The 20078-nt window shown below is 32.9% G+C and overlaps 1 protein-coding gene across 1 annotated transcript in view; it reads right to left on the bottom strand.

The window, feature by feature from the left end:
- STPG2 (sperm tail PG-rich repeat containing 2) overlaps positions 1-20078 on the bottom strand; it is a 536245-nt gene that overhangs the window by 492066 nt on the left and 24101 nt on the right. The window contains exons 6-7 of the mRNA XM_034672291.1: positions 12591-12703; positions 9690-9801 (exon numbers count right to left, since the gene is read on the bottom strand). Of these exons, the coding sequence (XP_034528182.1) occupies positions 9690-9801; positions 12591-12703 (225 nt within the window). The remainder of the gene's footprint in view (positions 1-9689; positions 9802-12590; positions 12704-20078) is intronic.

Here is a 20078-nt window from a genome sequence, read left to right as displayed (position 1 = left end):
CAGGGAATGAGTGGGGAAAATGCTAAGCTCAAGAAACTGAAGATAGTTCAATACGACTAAAATATAGGATACATAGAGAAGAATTGAGAAATGTGCATTTGGAGAAGTAGTTTAGAGTCAGATTATAACAGCTTTTATGTCATAAGAAGTATTAAAGCTCATTTCATTCAGTATATCCCTCTATTTCACATATAGTCTATTTTTTAACACTCATAGATTTATGTCATTCATTCATTCATTCATTCAGCAAATGTTAGGGAAAACACCATGTATTTTCTCTAATTGTTTCATATATGTGATTTGTGTCCCCAATTAGAAGGCAAATAAATTTTTTTTAAATATCTGAAGTCCTAAGGCAACTAGTGTAATGCTAACCATATATTACTCACTTCAAGAAATGCTTTTTGAATTGAAATATTAATAACTTAATCATCAGGTTATTTAAAATCATTAACCTAGTTTTATTTTGGCAATAATATTAAATTAGCAAAAGGTAAATAACACATGCAGAATTATAGTGGCAAGAACTATAAAGTGTCTCCTTTAGAAAAAAATAAAACAAAAACTCTAGCTATTCAATAAGAGTTTATCTCTCTGCAGTCCACTTTAGGTAAGCTTCCTGAAAGACTGAGCAGCCTATAGTCACAAGATCCTCTTCTTGGGGTGCCTGGGTAGCGCAGTCGTTAAGCGTCTGCCTTTGGCGAAGGGATCAAGGGATCAACTGGGATCAAGCCCCACATCAGGCTCCTCCGCTGGGAGCCTGCTTCTTCCTCTCCCACTCCCCCTGCTTGTGTTCCCTCTCTCACTGGCTGACTCTGTCAAATAAATAAAATCTTAAAAAAAAAAAAAAAGATCCTCTTCTTTATCATCCATCTATTCTTAAATTCAGGTCATCTGCTGTCTGCAACCAGGGCCATCAGAGTGCTTTGCTAAAATAACCATTGATTTCAAATTTCTGCAAGGTTCAGTGGATCCTTTTCAGTTCTTATCTTTATTTACCTAACGAAAGTATGTAACACAGGTGGCAACTATCCTCCTCTGGCTCCTCCGAGATCACTCCTTCCCCATTCTACTCAACTGGGGTTTTTTTATTATTGATTTTTCCTTTTTTTATTTAAATTCAATTAGCCAACATATAGTACATCATTAGTTTCAGATGTAGAGTTCAATAATTCTCAGTTGCATATAACACCCAGTGCTCATCCCATCAAGTACCCTCCTTAATGGCCATCACCCAATTACCTCATCCCCCCACCCTCCTTGCCTCCAGCAACCCTCAGTTTGTTTCCTATAGTTAAGAGTTTCTCATGGTTTTTCTCCCTCAATGATGACCTACTCATACTGTTTTTAATCCTCCTTCTTTATTTCTTAGAGTCCCCTTCCTCCACTTATTCATTATATGTTGTCAATCTTCAGGTTCAATCCTCACTCCTTATGGATGATATAATTTAACCCAAAGACTAATTGCTAAATCTTCAGTTCAGATTTTTCTCGATTTTCTGACTAGCTTCAAGACATTTCCACCTATATAACAAATAGATGCTTAAGCTTAAAATAATCTGATTTCCCAGTACTATACATCACACACACACACACACACACAGCGGCATGTTTTCTATATTCTCTCCAACTCTCTCTACTATTCATATAGAACTCTAAGTAAGAAATCCAGCAGTCATCCTCAGTACTTCCTTCCCACTCATCTTCCCACATCAAATTAATCAGCAGATAAAATCAATGTTGACATACAAATATATGTCATTTTCCCCTCATTTCTAGGCTCTTTTCACTATCTTAATACAGGTATTCACTATGTGAATCACTATGCATCACGTTATGACTTCTCCTTTCTCCCCTTCCCATATCCCATACTTTGACTCACAGCTGACTGTCCTATTTTTCTAAAATCACAAAGCTATTTCTTGCTTAAAATATTTACTGGTTCATCATCACCTACAGATAAAAATAAAAACTGCTTTTCTCAAATTTTCATGGCTTTGCACATCCTCTTTACCTGCAATGTTCTATTCCATTCCAGACAAATAACTACCCATCCTTCAAAACACAACTTAAACATACTTTGAAACCCCTTCCTGACTTCTTCCATCCTCTAAGAACAATGAGTTTCTCTTCTGAAATCCACTGTACCGGAGCTGAATATTATTGTATAATTTTTTACATATTTGTATCTTCCATCAAAGTGTGAACTTAAGAACCTCTGTAGTACTCATCTTTCTTTTCACAACATAAAGTATTCAATAAATATCCATTAAATGAGTAATAGTAATATGTATCACTTACTGAGTGTTAACAAATGTCAGATACTGTGTTAAGCTATATGTATGTGTATATACAATTACACCTCATCAGATTCTCACAATAACATTTTGTAGATATTATTCATATTTTAGAAATCTAGAAGGAAAAATATTTAAGCTTAAAGTGGCAAAATAACTTGCCCAAGGTCATACAACTACTATATGATGGAGCAAAAAATTGCAGTGTGATTCTAAAGCCTGAACTCCTCACTGCTAAATCATTAATAAATCTAAGAATGCTTTATTTATTTTATATAGTTCTTAAAATCTTACCGCAAATGAGTATGACTTCAGTATATAAGTCATTAGTAACAGTACAAACCATTTTACAATCAGACTTGAAAGTATCAGATGTTCTTCCAAAGATAAATAATCACTGAGCAATGAATAAATGTTTCTAAACCTTTTCCTCACACCTTTTCTCACACATAATTTTGTCCGTTAGTCTCTTAATAATTCAATCCTTTCCTCCCACTTTGACACCTTTTCTTTCCTCTTTGAAACCCATAATTTAAAAATTGGAAAAGTTATTTTAGAAAATAAAAAAAGTAAGCATTCCACTTTTAGGTCTACATTAGCCATTACACAAACAACTAACTTGTGTTTGGGGGAGAAAAACACATTTAATTGTGTGCAAGTCTTCCTAAATCTTTATTTATCCTCAAGTTGAAGTTCTTTGAGGCTACCACTACATATTACTAACTGCAGTAAATTTTCAACCAATTACTTGTTATAATGACAACCAATCAGGTAATCTAATAAATATTAAAGACTAGCAATGACAAGTGAAAAGGTAAAATTTTTGCATCATAAATAAGGGAACAATCCACCCATAAGAGAAAACCATTACTAATAATATATTGACAAGCTTCAAAAAATAATCACAAAAAGCTATACATTATTTCTGTTTATGTCCTTCTTATTAATGTTTCTAAGCATAATTTTACTTACTTGAAACTACATCTTTCTATTCGAGTGCTAAATCTACTTACGATCTACTTACAATTAATAAATTATTTTTAGGTAATCTACTAATCCAGAGAAAAACCTAGTTTATGAGTTACATGTTTAAAGTGTAACTTTTAAAATTCTAACAGTTATCATAAATTTATATCAATAAATGAGGAGAAATGACAGCTCTATAACTTATTTTGCAACCAGAATTCAAATAACATTTTATATACATACTGTTAAGTAATTTCCATTTAGCAGAACTCACAAAAATTAAAATTTCCAATTTAGGTTTGCTCAGAAGAACTACAAGGCAAATTTTCATATCTTGCCACATAGCTTTTAAACATTTGTTTTAATGAATATGGGAAATGAATTAGCAGTTTATGTCTATAAAAATCCAAAATATTGGCGCCACCTAGTGAAATTTTACTCAGTTTTTTAACTGGTAAGAAGCTGTTAGAGCAACCCCATAAATTTTGCATTACCAAATCAAAGAACTTCAACAGAAACTATTGTTAAATGTCTTTGTATATTAAGGATTTCATTAGTGTTAAGGAAGATACTAAAAAGAATTTTCATTGCAAAAAGCAAGAAAAACTCCTGTGGAAAATATTCAGGTTGAATAAAAGTTTATTTTGTGTTTCTTAACAGAAGTTCTCAGTAGAGCACCATAATATATTCAAAAGATGTACTGAAACAACACTGCATATACAAAGAATTAGATAGATCTCAAGAATATGATAAATTTTTTAAAACTTGCAATTGTTCATTAAACTATTACATTCATATTATATTTTGTTGTATCATCAGAAAATGCTTAAATCCAAAGACACTAGAGTACTTATTTAATTATTTTACTGCTTTAAAACATTCTTCTAAGGCAGTAGGATAAATAGGAGAAAGAAAAAAACCTAAGAATTCTTTCTCTAAGTTCAAATTTTAAAATAAAACTGCCCATTTTTCAGATCTGTAATCAATTTATTCAAAAAGCATTAATAAACATTATCCTCACTCCACTAACTATAGGTATATCAAAAAACAAGCAGAATGAAAGATTCCTATCCTCTAGAAACAATGACTCAATTGGGTACATAAGATAAACATTTTTTTAAAGATTCCATATATAAGAAATAATGTTATTTATATTAATCATAAATCCAAAATAAAAGCAAATCAAATTTGCAGAACTCTAACAAGTCAATAATAAAAAAAATCCATTTTAAAAAAGGCAAAGACTCTAAGTAGACATCCTCTGAAGAAAATATACAAATGGCCAACAAGTATATGAAAAGATAATCAACATCAATAGTCTTTAGGGAAATGCAAATCAAAACCAGAATGATATACCATTTCACACCAACAAGGATGGCTACAATCAGAAAGATAAACAATAGCAAGCATTGCAAAGATGTGGAGAAGTTGAAACCTTCAATTTTACACTAATGTAAAATAGTTCCACAAAAAGTTAAAACGTAAGAATTATATTATCCAACAATTCCACTCTCAGGTATATACCCCTGAGAAATGAAAACATATACCCTCACAAAGACTTATCTATGAATGTTCATAGCAGAATTATTTTTATGCTCATTCTTATGCTTTTGTTTAACATAGTATTATACTTATTTTTATTCTTAACCAAAAAGTATAATCAACCCAAATGTCCATCAACTGATAAAATGGATAAACAAAATGTGGTATATCCATGTAATGGAATATTGAGCTATAAAAAAATGAAATATGGACACATGTTACAACTAGGAAAATATTATGCCAAGTAAAAGAAACCAGTCACAAAAGGACAAATATTGCATGATTCCATTTATATCAAATGTCCAGAAAGGCAAGTCTACAGAGACAGAAATAGATTAATGACCGCCTACAATTGGGAGGACTGGAATAAAATGGGAGTAACTGCTAGTTGGGGTGAGTGAAATACTCTAAAATTGATTGTGGTGATGGTTGCACAACTCTGTGAATACACGAAACCATTCAATTATGTGCTTTAAATGGATGAATTATGATATGTGAATGATTATCTTAAAAGAGCAGTTTTTTAAAAAACAAAGTGAACTTCTAAATTCAAAAAGAAGTGCATTTTGAAATAAACTCTAAATGACATGAAAAAAAAATGAACATGTTGAGAAACAAATCTGACAAGACTACACTCTCTCTTCTAGTATGTGTTAATTTCCCCTTCTACAGAAGTAAAGGGAAGGGAATGCCCTGGATTAGCCAGACCTAGAGAGTTCAGAGAAAGAAATTTGTAAAGATGTGAAAACATAACCATAGAGAGAAGCCAAAGTCTAATACACCAAAAAGAGGAGTACGAATGTGTAAATACAAGCAAGAAATCTGGGTGAGATTCAGGGAAAAAAGAAAAAGAACCATGGGCTCGATATAAGTAAAGAGCGTTCCAAGAGAGTTTTAAGGAATTACTACCTATAACTAATCTTTATGTATCATCTATTGTGTCAATGTCAGAGCATCAACTGAATTTAAAGAAACAAAAAATGGAATGAAGCCAGTCAGCCTATCCCACACCAAATTTACCAACTTTCCCAAGCCATACTTCCTGCAACTGCTCTTAACACATGTGGGACAGGCACTCCAAAATGTTATTTTCCAAATCCAGTCTAAGAATCATTGAGAAATTACCATTTAGCATTATATAAGCCAAAAAAATTTTGTTACCTCAAAATGTAAATTAAAAATTTCTACATATTAGAAGCAAATATTTGCTATGACAAAAAGACATTAAGAAATGACATGTACAATTAAGATCCTATTTTCAACTAGTTCATTCAATCTTCAGTCCTTATTCCTTTTACTATTTATAGGATAAAGAAATGAAAAATTATTCTTATTTTATTATTATTATTACAGAGGTCAGGATCTCCCATGGAAAAAGTTGTGGGAAAAAATCATTTTGAACAAAACATTAGTTTCATATTTTACCAACTATGAAGAAAATATCAATATGCTCATATTACCTACTTTCATTATAAATGTTAATACCTCAATATTCTTATTTTATCAAAACTGTTTTCACAGAGTTGATTTTTAAAGGAAAAAGAGGCAAACTGTATATAGTTAGAACCACCCTTGCATCCCTTGGATAAATCACACTTGGCCATGGTGTATGTTCTTTTAAATGCAGTGTTAAATTTTTTATTCAACAGCTAACATTTTTTTAAGGATTTTTACAACAATGTTCTTCAGGGATATTGGCTTATAGTTTTCTTTTCTTGAAGTGTCTGCCTGGTAATCAGGGTGATGCTAGCCTCATAAAATGAGTTTGGAAGCGTCCCCTCTTTACTTTCTAGAAGAATTTAAGGATTGACATTAATACTTATTTGAATGTTTGGTAGAATTCACCCATGAAGATATTAGGTCCTGGGCTTTTCCTCTGTGGGAGATTTTTTATTACTGATACAGGTTCCTTGTTATTGGTTTGTTTAGGCTTTCTATTTCTTCCTGATTCAGTTTTGCTAGGCTGTATGTTTCCAGGAATTTATTCATTTCTTGTAGGCTGTACAGTTTGTTGGTATATAGAAGGCAAAAACAGATGAGAACCACACAAAAGCAGAAAAAGAATGCATGATAAAAATAGGAGCAAAAAACAAGGGCATCAAGTAGGAAACAATAACAAATATGGTAGATATTAATCCAACTATAACAATAATCCTTGAATGTCAATGGTCTATATTTACCAGTAAAAGACAGAGATTGTCAGAGTGGATCAACAAATAAGACCCACTATTGCAAGACTTGTATAGTAGTCTTGCTGTCTATCAGAATCCCACTTTAAATATAAAGACAAATATAAATTAAAAGCAAATGGAGAAAAACATACCATGCTAACACTAATCAAAAGAGAGCAAGGGTAGATATACTAATTTTTAGTAGTACAAATTTCAAAGCAAAGATTATCAGGGTTAAAGAAGATCATTATATAATGATAAAAAGGCCAGTTCTCCAAGAAGACATAACAATTCTTAATGTGTACATGATTAACAACAAAGCAGCAAAACTGATAGGGCTGCAAATAGAAATAAATGAATCCACTATCACAGTTGAAGACTTCAACATCCCTTTCTCAGAAATGGGCAGACTAGCAGGCATAAAATCAGTAAAGACATAGTTGGAATCAATAACACCATCAATCAACTAAATATAACTGATTTATTTATAGCAACGAAAGTACATATGAAAATCTAAGTTTCCACTTTAGGAAAATAAAAAAGAAGACCAAATTAAACTGAAAGTAGGCAAAAGAAAAGAAATAAGTAGAATTAGAGCAGAAATCAATAAAATTGAATATGAGAAATGAATAGAGCAAATCAATGAAACCAAAAGCTGGGTCTTTGAAAAGATCTATCAAATTTATAAGTCTCTAGCCAGGTAAACTAAGAAAACAAGAGAGGACACAATTACTAATATCAGAAATGAAGGAGGGGACATCACTACAGATCCCATAAACAGAGTACTATGAACTCTATGCCCATACATTTGATAAGCCAGATAAATTGGACCAATTGCTTGAAAGAATCAATCTTCCCAAACTCACACGAGAAAAAACAGATGATCCAAATAGGCCTATATCAATTTTAAAAATTGAATCAGTAATTAATAACATTTCAAAAAAAGAAAATACCAAGCCCAAGTGGGTTCACCAGTAAATTTTACCAAACATTTAAGGAACACATTATATCAATTCGCTACAAACTCTTTCAGAGGATAGAAGCAGAGGGAATACTCCCTAACTCATTCTATGAAGCCAGCATAACCCTAATACAAAAACAAAAACATTACAAGAATAGAAAACTACAGCATGGAGCACTGGGTGTTACAGGCAAATAATGTCATGGAACACCACATCAAAAACTAAGGATGTACGGTACGGTGACTAACATAATAAAAAATTATTATTAAAAAAAAAAAGAAAACTACAGACTATTATCTCTCATGGTTCTAAATTAACAGTTCTTATACTGCTTGAGATTTCTAATTGTAATTCTATAAGATCAATTCTATTGCATTATTCTGTTATTGTGTCTTTTCATTTCTAGAAACAATATTTATCATTGCTGATTGATATACAGGGGAAGATCAAGGAAATCAAATGCAGAGAAAATTCTTATTGAAATAGTTACTAATTTTTCAGCTGAGAATCATTTATCCTTATTCTAAATGATCCATTTTAAAATTTTTATTCTATAATCTTAAAGATTTTTTATTTACTTGAATATAGTTAATATACAATGTTATATTAGTTCCAGATGTACATATAGTGATTTAATTTCTCTATATATTATGCTATGCTCTCCACAAGAAGCGACCATCTGTCACCATACAACATTACAATATCATTAACTATACTCCCCATGCTGTCCCTTTCACTCTCCTAATTTATTCATTCCATAACTGTAAGCCTTTATATCCCACTCTCCTTCACCCATTTTTCCCAACCCCCATACTCCTTTCCTCTGGTAACCATCAGTTTGTTCTATGTATTTATAGGTCTGATTCTGCTTTTTGCTTGTTTATCTATTCATAAGTTCTATTTTTTAGATTTCACATGAGTAAAATCATATGGTATTTATCTTTCTCTGATTTAATCCACTTAACATAATACCCTCTGAGTCCATCCATGTTATTTCAAATGGCAAGATCTCATCCTTTTTTATAGCTGTGTAATATTCCATTGTTCAAGTTTTCATGTTTAAATATAATATACTGAAGGAGAAAAAAAATCTACAGCTTTATTTGCCTACAAGTTCCAAAAGAGTAAACTGAAACATAGCTATAAAAAAGGAATGAAATCTTGGGTTTTATATTAATAAATGTATACCATCCAGAAGAAGGAAGATGAAAATCCTACTATGTACTAATCAGACTACACCAAGAATATTATGCTTGGTTCTAGTATCATATTAAAAAGAGAGAGAGAGAGAAAGAGAGAGACTCACAAACTGAAGAAGATCTCTACATCACTTCAAAGGAAAATAGATTATCATGAATTTGAATAATAAGAATAATGCCAAAAATACTTGGAACAGTTACCTTTACTAGAAAAAGACTGAAAAGGAGACTGAAAAGAAGTCACAGGAAAAGAGAAAAAGTAGGCATCAGGCAGGCAAATTCAGATCAGTTTAAGAAGGAAATTATAAGAAACGGAGTTGTCCACTACTGAAACAATAAACCTAGGACTAGTGAGTTCTTTATCACTAGAGGTGTTCAAGCAGAGATGGCATTCACTGATAGAGATTTAAAGTGTAGTTCCTCCAATAATATTCACTAAGTAACAACTAGCTACCAGGCACAGTAGATCTAAGAGTACTCTAACCCTGTAATTATAAGAGTCAATGATCTTAAAATATAGACAGCAGATGAAATAGCTACATTTCAACTTACCTTTTTTTCCTCCTGCAATATTATTACTTCATAAAATCGTGGGAGATTTAAGCAATAATTTCGTTGTTTATCTTTCTTGATGTTAATATTTTCATAATGAGGTTTCTTTTTCCTTTAGAAAAGTCAGAAAAATTGAGCTCTCAGTTTCAAATATATAATTGTTTATACAAGCAAAGAGAATATTTTACACCAACATTGTCTGCTTAAAAAGTATGCAATAATAAGAACATCTGGGTATGTTAGGCCAATATACTCTAAATTTTGTAAAATGTATTCATCTATGTTGGTTGTTTGTGCATTTTCCAATTCAGAGCGTTCTAATAAACCTACACTAATAATGACCAAAAAAAAAAAAAAAGATAGGATGTGGGATTTATATTAGGAGTTTAAATAAAAAGCTAACCAAAAAAGCTTCCTGTGTATTCTATTTAACATAAAACATCTTTAAAATTTCAAATTCCTTGTATTTCAACTATTTATATCACAAAACAAAAAAAAAAGGCATCAAGTTCTTTGAAAATAAAAGAGATGCTTATTTTCACTGATATTTACACAACCACAAGAAAGAATAAGAAACTAAAAGTGATTAACAGCCCAAGCTTTAGAGTCAGACAGCCTGATATAAATCCTAGCACTGTTACCTACTAGCTATGTGACCTTCCATAAATCACCTTACTTCTCTAAACTTCAGAGTAGATTCTTCACCTGACTGGAAATAGTAACAACCAATTCTTAAGATTGTAATGATTAAAGTAGATAAATAGGTGAAGTATTTAATGCCATACATGGCCCATAAGTACACAATAACTGAGCTATAATTAGTATAAGAATTTTTTAAAAGATTTATTTATTTTAGAGAGAGAGAGAGAGGGAACACAAGCAGGAGGGCAGAGGGAGAGGGAGAGAAAATCTCAAGGAAATTCTGCTCTGAGCACAGAGCCTGATGTGCGGCTCAGTCTCACGACCCTGAGATCACGACCCACTCCAAAACCAAGAGTCAGACACTTAACCAACTATGCCACCCAGGCGCCCCTACAAGAATTATTTTTAAATAGGTTCTACTGACTATACTATTTTTTCCATTTCTTAAACAGAATTTTTAAAAAAACCCTCATATTAAACATTTCCAGTGAACTATATTGAACATAAGCATTTTTAAAAACAGATTATAGAAAAACATAAAAACAAATGCTTAAGTCATATAATTGCAAATATTTTCTTTGACATTGCTATGATTTAAATACTCACTTAACATGTCAGTTCACTGGTGAATGATGACTTTTTTTATTTTTTTCACACAAAATCAACAAATGAACTTGTTTTCAAAACCTCAAATAGTTTTGTGGATAACAAATTTATATTTGGGAAATCAGAAGGGTCACATATCATTTAGGTCTGTGTCTTTCCCAAAAGAGACCTAGAAGCTTATCTTTCCATTCACAATGACCAAGTATCTCCACTTTTATACTGTATCAAATATACCAGAATAATTCTGACTCGATCAGTAAAGCACAAGGTATGTAATAAATAAATAAATAATAAATAAAACAAAATGTCAACTAGTAGACAGAACCAAGATAACTCCAAATAAAAGGTACAGTGAAGACAGCAGAATCAAAGAGCAGACAAATTATGGAAATGGTGACATAATGAAGCAATCTGGAATGCAATCTATATGGCTACATTCCCAAGCAAAAGTGAAAATGCAAATAGAAGAAACTCAGGAAATAAAAAACCTCAAAGAGAAAGTAACATTTAAAAATGAGGAATTAGATAGGGAGCGGGACAAGGCTGAAGAAACAAAAGAGACTGTTAGGAAAAAGCTGCCAAGCAAAATCAGAGCAACAAGGTTAGAGAGTCCCGGTTACGCCTGTGGTATTTAGTCAGAAGTGTAGTGGAATAGAAGGAAAGCAATCATCAGAGAACTACATACCTTAAAAAAAGGTTACTTTTACCTTATGTTAATTAAACTTCAGTAAAACTGATGAACAGGTAGGCAGGCAAGCAGGCAGACAGACAGAAAGACAGACAGATAAGCAAACCAGCCAAACTGAAAGAACAAAGGATAAATTTAGAATACTGAATAACAAAAACATATGTCAAGGGGATGAACAGACTTAATTAGAACATTTCGTAGACTTTTGTTCGGAAGAATGGCAAAGATATAGACCCCATTAAACTAAAGATAAATATTAAAGTTCTAGTGTACTACTAAAAGAATAAAAATACAAGGTGTACCTCCCATATTAGGAGAGTGAAAAAAATGAAAAAGAAAAGAGAATAGGGTATAAATTCCCAAAAATAAGAACCATGTTTTATTCCTTTTACTCTCAGTTACTACGTGTAGTACTAGCACACAGGAAGAATTCAAACAATGTTTGTTCAGTAAATGAACATCAGCAAGCGAGTCTAAGAAAGAGTCTCAGCTTCAGCCACCACTGGTATATAGATGTGTTTGAATCTGTCTAGGAAACTAATTAGATAGCTAATCACTGGGACTTCCTATAAGAAAACTCATTCTATGAGAGAAAAAGAATCAGGTGGATAAGCTGGATCTTGTTTAAAAATTTTAATAATGAAAACAGGTGATAAAGTCTGAAAACAACACAGTATTTGTTACTCAATTTTGTCTTCCATAGACCCATGTCTAAGGCGTTACTGTAGGAGTAGGAGAAAATAAAGACAGAAAGAGTTATTTTCCAGAAATGTATTTCCTAATTAAACTTCATAAATATAGCCTCCAAGCTGATGCCATGGCTCTGACCCCACACTGAGAATTGCTTCTAAAGCTATCATTTAGGCAGAAGAATGGACACCAGAGCCAGGCACAAATAAATATATTAGAATACTTTCTAGTCAAGAACTACATTAAAGGTATACTTTTTATTTTTTTTAACTTACTGGATTATATCATACTGTCCAGGACCAGGCCCTGACTTTATAGGTAACTCAAGTCTTCCCAAAGAGTTGCCAAAATGTATCCCCTTGTATTTCAAAGTTGCTTTGGAAAAATCCTTAAAAAAAAAAAAAAAAAAAAAAGTGAAAATGAGACATAGTTTAAATAAATCATGAAACAATGTTTAACTTCATTTAAGTCCAAATCTAAAGCAAAGACAGCCTTAGTCAAGAGGGTTCCTCTAATAATTGCTTAAGTCTTCTCTCAACCTAAATTAATATTGCTGTACCCCACCCCACTCCTGAGTCAGCCAGGATTCCTGGAGAAGTATCTCTAGTTTTAGCATAGCCTCAACCAATATGAACAGCTTTGCTCTTAACAGTACACTCAGCAATCTAACACCTTAAAGGGCAATAAAGATGAGTTCCTCATCATTTAAAAAAGGGAGGGTAGGGCAGAACTGTATGATTTAGGGAATAGAAAGTCTGTTAAAAATGATCTTAAATAGAAATTAATTTCCAGAAATCAAATTCAAATTCAAATATCACCAACAGATATTAGATCATTTCTGATTACCTAGTATTTAAAACAACAACAAATTCAGGTAAAGTTTTCAAATAGCAACAAATATACAACAAACAAATTACACACTACCCCCAGTTCATTCTATTAATGCTTGAGGTCCAGATTAGTCCTTTAATGCCAAAGAAATTATTTATCACGTAAGAAATCAACAATCATGTTTCCTTTGCATCCATTATAATAAATGTCAAAATTAAGCATGACCCTGAAAAGTTCACTTTAGGAAAGTTAAAGGAAATTAATAAAATAATAAAATGTAACATAAGAACAGTAACTTCTCTTACAGAAATTCTCTTTTGTTGACCTGATAGATTCTAAATTGAACAATCATTTAAGAATTTCTTTAAAAATCATTGTTTAACTGATGGTAAAGGCAACTCAGGTCTACTTACCTTATTTTTTAATTCATATTTATAAAAATATAGTTTTAAAATAAGCTTAGATTAATAATCCAATTCATATACATATAAAATAAAATCCCCATAACAAACTTGTAGCTTAACTGCATAAAACAGTGTCACTTGTCCCGGGTGAGTATTACTGTTCTAGAACAGTGGAACCAACCTCTCTCGATTATCATTATAAATAATTATTAATGAAATAGCTATATTAGTGATATAAAGTATAATTGCAGTTCAAAATGGTGAATCGAACCCATATCTGCCCAACTCCTACCAAAATTTCAAAAAAAATTCTATAAAATAGACACAAGTTACCAGTACTAGAAACTAAGAAGCTATCAGTCACATTCCAAAACTTCAATTTCTGGAAAATATAGCACAGTAGAGAATACAACCAGAAAAAGAACTCACCTCATGTTAAAAGAACCTCCTCTGAAGCCCATTGATGACCCCAGTGGGACAGGAACTAGAGATTAGAATGAACTCTTGGGTGGTAAATAGAGAGCAATTCTCAAAACTACTACTATCCTTGGAGATTTGTGCCAGGACCATTATATGAAGTGATGAAAGACAATGTTAACACCCACTCTATTCTTGGCATGCATGGTTGGAAATAAATTGGAAGCTCTGCCATTGGCCCCTAATGAGGAAAACTCTGTTTAGAGAGGTACCAATCCAGAATGTTTTGGGATGCCACAACAAAATCCAAAAAGAATCTGGTACAGCACTGAAATTCCCTACTATGTGAAAATGCCTTTAACTTCCTAGAACTTACCATTAACAACTAGCCCTCAGATGTTATAGAATACAACACAAATAAAACTAAACTTTCCCTTCTACATCACTTGATCTTAAAGAATTAAATAGGGGCCAACAAACTCTCTGACAGAACTTTGATGTATCCATGAAGTGAAATGGGACCTTTGTTGATTCCTTTTTATAGATGCAATCTCACAGATAAATTGAACTGCAGTTTCTCTACAGGTTTCTCCTGCTTTGATTTCCCTTGTTTATTCCTTGCTTGGGGTGGTAGAGGATGTTGGAGCTGAGGGTAGAGAAACAGGGAGTTATTAATTATGTCCAAGTAAGATTCAGACATGTTTTGAAATGTCTAGTGAATAGGGCAAATCAACCAGAAGGTGAGTGTGAAAACTAATCCTATGGGAAGCAGCTAATCATAATGACCCTCATCCAGTAAGAAAATCTTACTGTCCAAAAAGTAGCAACGCTGAATATTGAATATTTTCTGTGGACTGAATTTGTCCCCTAACAGTCCCCACTGGATTTATGCCTGTGTCCTGCAGGGTACAAAGAGGCTATGATAAAAATCTAAAAGACTTCTTTCATTAAACCCTGGTAAAACTCAGTGCTACTTTTAGACCCCTATAATATTATATAAGACAAAGAGAAAAAGGCATTAGTCCCCCAACTTCACCCCAGCTCATCATGCAGCTTTAGCTGTGATGAAGTACACTGGTAGAAACGCCCAGCAGAGAGCACCATCTGGTAAGAGACTGAAGTGCCTGGTGGAAATAGACTTGTTCAGGAGCATGGTCAAGACAGCCCCTGAGGACTCCCAGAAACACCTGGGAAGAAGTGTGCAGAAGGCTAGAAGACCTCTACTTCAATAAGAGGAGACAACACACTTACATTTGAGTTATTAACAGAATTGTGACACTCTTTAATACTCACAATCCAATGAAGCCTGGAAACTTGTTATATAAATAAAAAGGATCAATCCTTATTTCCATTAGGATTATTTCCAGCACTATAAGTGGTCTCAATGTACTTAGATTATTAATATGTAGATCCCTTCTGATGAATTATAACGCAAAGAGCAGAGAGGTATTTTCCTATCTTCACAGTAGATGTTCAGCTTTAACACGCTTATGAAGCTATAACACTATAAAGCACTATATCAAAGTAAAATGATATTATTATGATATTATTATCATAAGTAGGTTGTCTAGTTGATACATGATTCTCAAGCCCAGATCTTTGTCAGTACTACAAGGAACAGAGCTATGAATAAAAAAATTGAAAGAGCTATCTCACCAGTCTCTATAGCACACAGAGTACACACTGCTTCGGCACTCCTGAGTATAACACAAAAGGAAATAAGGCAGTCAGATCACCCAAAGGCTTTGGATCTGGGGTGCAAAGACAAATGTAACACCTAGCAGGACAGTATAGAAAAATGGGACAGTCTGACATGTCCAACAGAGCTGCAGATGGTAGTAGATGAACACCAGAAGAAACCATGGCACCCACTAGAGAAGCTGAAAGGCAGCTTGTTCCTTTGGGTCAGCGGCAACTCCAAAGGCTGCTGCACCCTACAGAGCTTTAGGAAAAGAAAGAATGCCAAGCCACACAGCACTTCCTTTTGCTAAAGGAAGCGTTCTAGATCATCTTTCAAATGGAATTACCTAATATAGCCATGAATTTCAAAGTACATATATAGTTGAATGGACAGAAAGAGCAAAATTTCTTCATTCGTGTTATACTTTATTTTTAGTTAAAATTAAGTGAAATTTCATAATGTGCAGATTTTAGGCAAAATAGGAAGTGAAGCATGCAAATGTAGAACTCTGTTCTAATACATTATAACATGTTAGATATGCTAGATATTTTATATATTTCAGGCAGGAGCATATCTACTATGCTTATTTACTATGGCCTATAGATTTTTTTTAAAAAAATCAGTATTTTAACACAGCATTTTATAAAGCATCTCTTACATCATATTTTTATAGCCTAAAAAATACATGTTAAAGTTTTACATTGATTTTTTTAACACAGCATTTTAAGACCTTGAGCAGAATTAGGTCTAGGAAACTTTCTTCAGGTTAATTTACACTGTTGTGATTTTGTGGCTCAACTGTTTAACAATTCTTAACATAATCCAGTAGAAGGAAAGATCATGCATAAATATACATACACACAATTCAAGACATTAGCAAAATCCTTTTCCTGTATATACATTAAAATTAATTTCACCTAAGCCATATGAATTGACAACTACTTATTTCACTAACCGCTGACTGCAGAGGTTACTCAGGTAAACGTTCAACCTGAAATTTAATTTAAAAGCCTCTTAAAAATGCAAGGCAGGAAATGAAAAATAAATTGATGCACTCTTAACTCTAAATCATACTTTCTTTATGTCAAGAAGTGTTGACAATACCAACTTCAAGGTCATTGTCAACTTGGAAAATCATTAGCAAATAAAATATGACTTAATTGAGGCAAACTCAGCATGGAGCTGCATTATTTTAAGTGAATGTGGTAATATAACTTGAAGAAGAATTACTAACTGCCACTCCCATTGACAACAAAATGTATGAAGAAGGGGCTATGCAACTTTTTCACCATGTCTTTTCCATAATTAAGTATGGAAACGGAATTTGTGAAGAATTAAAAGTCCCAAAGTGCATCAATTCAAACACTAATGGACTGTTCTCTACCATGGCAGCATACAGGTAGTTCCCAGCATGTTATCATTAGCAAATGTCAGTGTCATAATTCCTCCACAAACTTTGCTTGTGAAATCCACCTCTGAAAAGTAGGCTTCTAATGGTTACTTGGGCTCTTCTTAAGAAAAAGAGAGAGAAAGAATGCACATGAGAGAGACATTAATTTTATAATTCAAATGTTATACAAAATAACTTATATAGAGAATTTTTCCTTATAAAGTACAGCTAAAACTATCATTTGTTGGCTAGAGTCTTACACAACTCTTAATTTCAGAGCTTCTTTTCTATTTAAAACTATGTAAAATATCTCCAGCATATGTTATTCTTCAGGTCAGGGAAGAACCACAACTATTCCATATCTCTTAGATTATTTTCTTAATCTTCTATTAATATTCATATCTAGAAACTGAACCCACATGTAAGATTATCTCAAAAAGCAACTGAAGAGATACATAGAATTATCAGAAATTGCATAAGATCTAAGTGAACATTACTACAGTAACAATTTCATAGTAGTCTATAGGAATTTGTGGGGTTTTTTCTGAAGGGAAAATAAATTTTATATGCCAAAGTAATGTTTATTCATGTGTGAAAAAGGTTTTATACATCTAGGTAAGCTTGGAGACATGGTTTTGGCCCTTGAATAGATGCTATATTATTCCAAAACAAAGAAATAGTATATATGAAAAGTATAATTTTAAAGAATGAATAACCATTTTGAGATTTAAGGTAAGAGGAAAAAGAGATTTGTTTAAGCTAAGGCCAAAGATCTAAGACTATTGTGAAGAAGAGCTTAAATAACCTGGCCAAGGACAAATAGCTATTAAAGAGTGAAGCCAAGAAACAAACCCAGGTGGTATACTCCATTCTTTTCTTTTACCTTGGACAGAGTATACTGATATTAGACTATAGGACTTCCATTAATTTCACTGCAATTTTTATATAATTTATCTCTACTGTTCTTCTAAGCATCTTCCTCAAATACCTAAGATACTGGTACTGTCTGTTGAAGAAGACTAATTATTTTGAGATTAACAGGATGACGGGATAGTCAAGGCCTGGAAAACCAGGTATGGCATAGAAAGAGAGAGCAAAACACTCATGGGACAAGAGACCCATAGTCAGAAAGAAATGGGAATTCTCTGAGAATAGGAGACACATCTATAATTTACAATGTCCTTCCTCTCTATTTCCAGAGATAACCTGGTTCTTCCTATGTTTTATACCATGAAGCAGTTCATCAGGTCTTAAAACAACTATACTTGAACATAAAATGTACCATTTCTACTGTGTTCCACAATCAACAGAAATCAAGAGAGGAGTTATAAGCTAAAAATAAAATAACAGTGGCTTATGTATTTACCATTATCATTGTTCTTTAATTCTTTGTATAGATTTGGTTACTATCTAATGACATTTCATTTCAGCCTGAAGGACTGCCTCTAGTATTTCTTTTAGAGGAAGTACTAGAAATAAATTCTATCAGTTTCTGTTCACCTGGGAATATCTTAATTTCACCTTCATTTTCAAAAAACAGAATTCTTGATTGGCAGTCTTTTTTTTTTTCTTTTCCAGCACTTCGAAAATATCATCCCATTGCCTTCTGGCCTCCATGGTTTCTGGTAAGTCAACTGTTAATCTTATTGGGGAATTCCTTGTCACTTCTGCTCTTTTAACATCTCTCTTTGTCTTTGGTTTTCAACAGTTTGACTGTAAAGTATCTAGGTATGCATCTCTTTACATTTATCCTGCTTGGAATTCATTGAGCTCCTTGTTATGTATAGATCAATGTTTTTCAACAAATTTGGGGGGTTTTAGCCATTATTTCTTCAAACATTCTGACTCTTTGTTTTTCTTCTCTCTTTCTGGGACTTCCATTATGCATATGTTGGTATGCTTGATGGTGTCCCACAAGTCTCTGAAGCTATGTTTATTTTTCTTCATTCTTTTTTCTTTCTTCAGACTACATAGTATCAACTGATTTGTCCTCATGTTTCCTAATTCTTTCTTCTGCCAGTTCAAATCCATTACTGAATCCCTCCAGTAAATTTTCAAGACCATAACCGTACTTTTCAATTCCAGAATTTCTATTAGATTTCTTTCTATAATTTCTAACTTTTTATTGATACATTCTATTTGATGAGACACTGTTCTTATATTTTCCTTTAGTTCTTTAGACATAGCTTCCTTTACTTCTTTGAATATATTTAAAATAGCTGATTTATCAACTTTGTCTAATAAGTCCAACATACTGGCTTCCTCAAGAACAGTTTCTATTGATTGCTTTTCTTACCTATGGGCCTTATTTTTCTGTTCTTTGCATTTCTCACACTTTTTTGTTGAAAATTGCACATTTTAGATAATATAATGTGGCAACTCTGAAAATCAGAATCCCCCCCCCCCATCTATGGGTTTGTTGTTGCTTGCTTGGTTAGCGATCTTCCTGGACTATCTCTAGATTCTGTATTCTTTGTCATGTGTGTCTACTGAAGTCTCAGCCTGGTTAGCTGAATGGTCAGGTGATGGTTGGACAAACGCTGGACAAGGCATTTCCTTAAATGCCTTGAACTAACAAGTCTCCGACCTTTGCAGAGGTGCTCTGTGCATGTGTTAGGGCACACCTTCAGTGCTCGAGCAGGCAGTTTATAAGCCTACCTTAGCTGTACTTCCAGTGTAGAAGCTCAAGACCACCCATCGGTAAGGGCTCTGTGGTTTGTCAGGTCTGTTTTTTGCAGGGATGGGTTAGCCATGAAATTCCTTTCAGTGTTTTACAGGACTAAGAAAGCAAGTAAATATACTGAGAAATGGAATAATAAGTTTCTCATGGAAAAGGAAAGACTAGAACAAACCTGTGGTACTGGATTGGAATTTCTTAAGAATCAGATATTCTCTTTTATAACCACAACATAATTACCAAAATCAGGTATTAGCATAAACTCCAAGTTTTTAATAGACAGATAGATAAGAAATACGTATGGATTTCTAATTCTCTCCATTGACAGCCTGAAGCAAGGGCCCCCCAGTAGCAATGCGTGTA

The sequence above is a fragment of the Ailuropoda melanoleuca genome, chromosome 11 (assembly GCF_002007445.2).
Source record: "Ailuropoda melanoleuca isolate Jingjing chromosome 11, ASM200744v2, whole genome shotgun sequence".
Lineage (NCBI taxonomy): Eukaryota > Metazoa > Chordata > Mammalia > Carnivora > Ursidae > Ailuropoda > Ailuropoda melanoleuca.
This window is presented reverse-complemented; position numbering and strand designations above follow the sequence as displayed.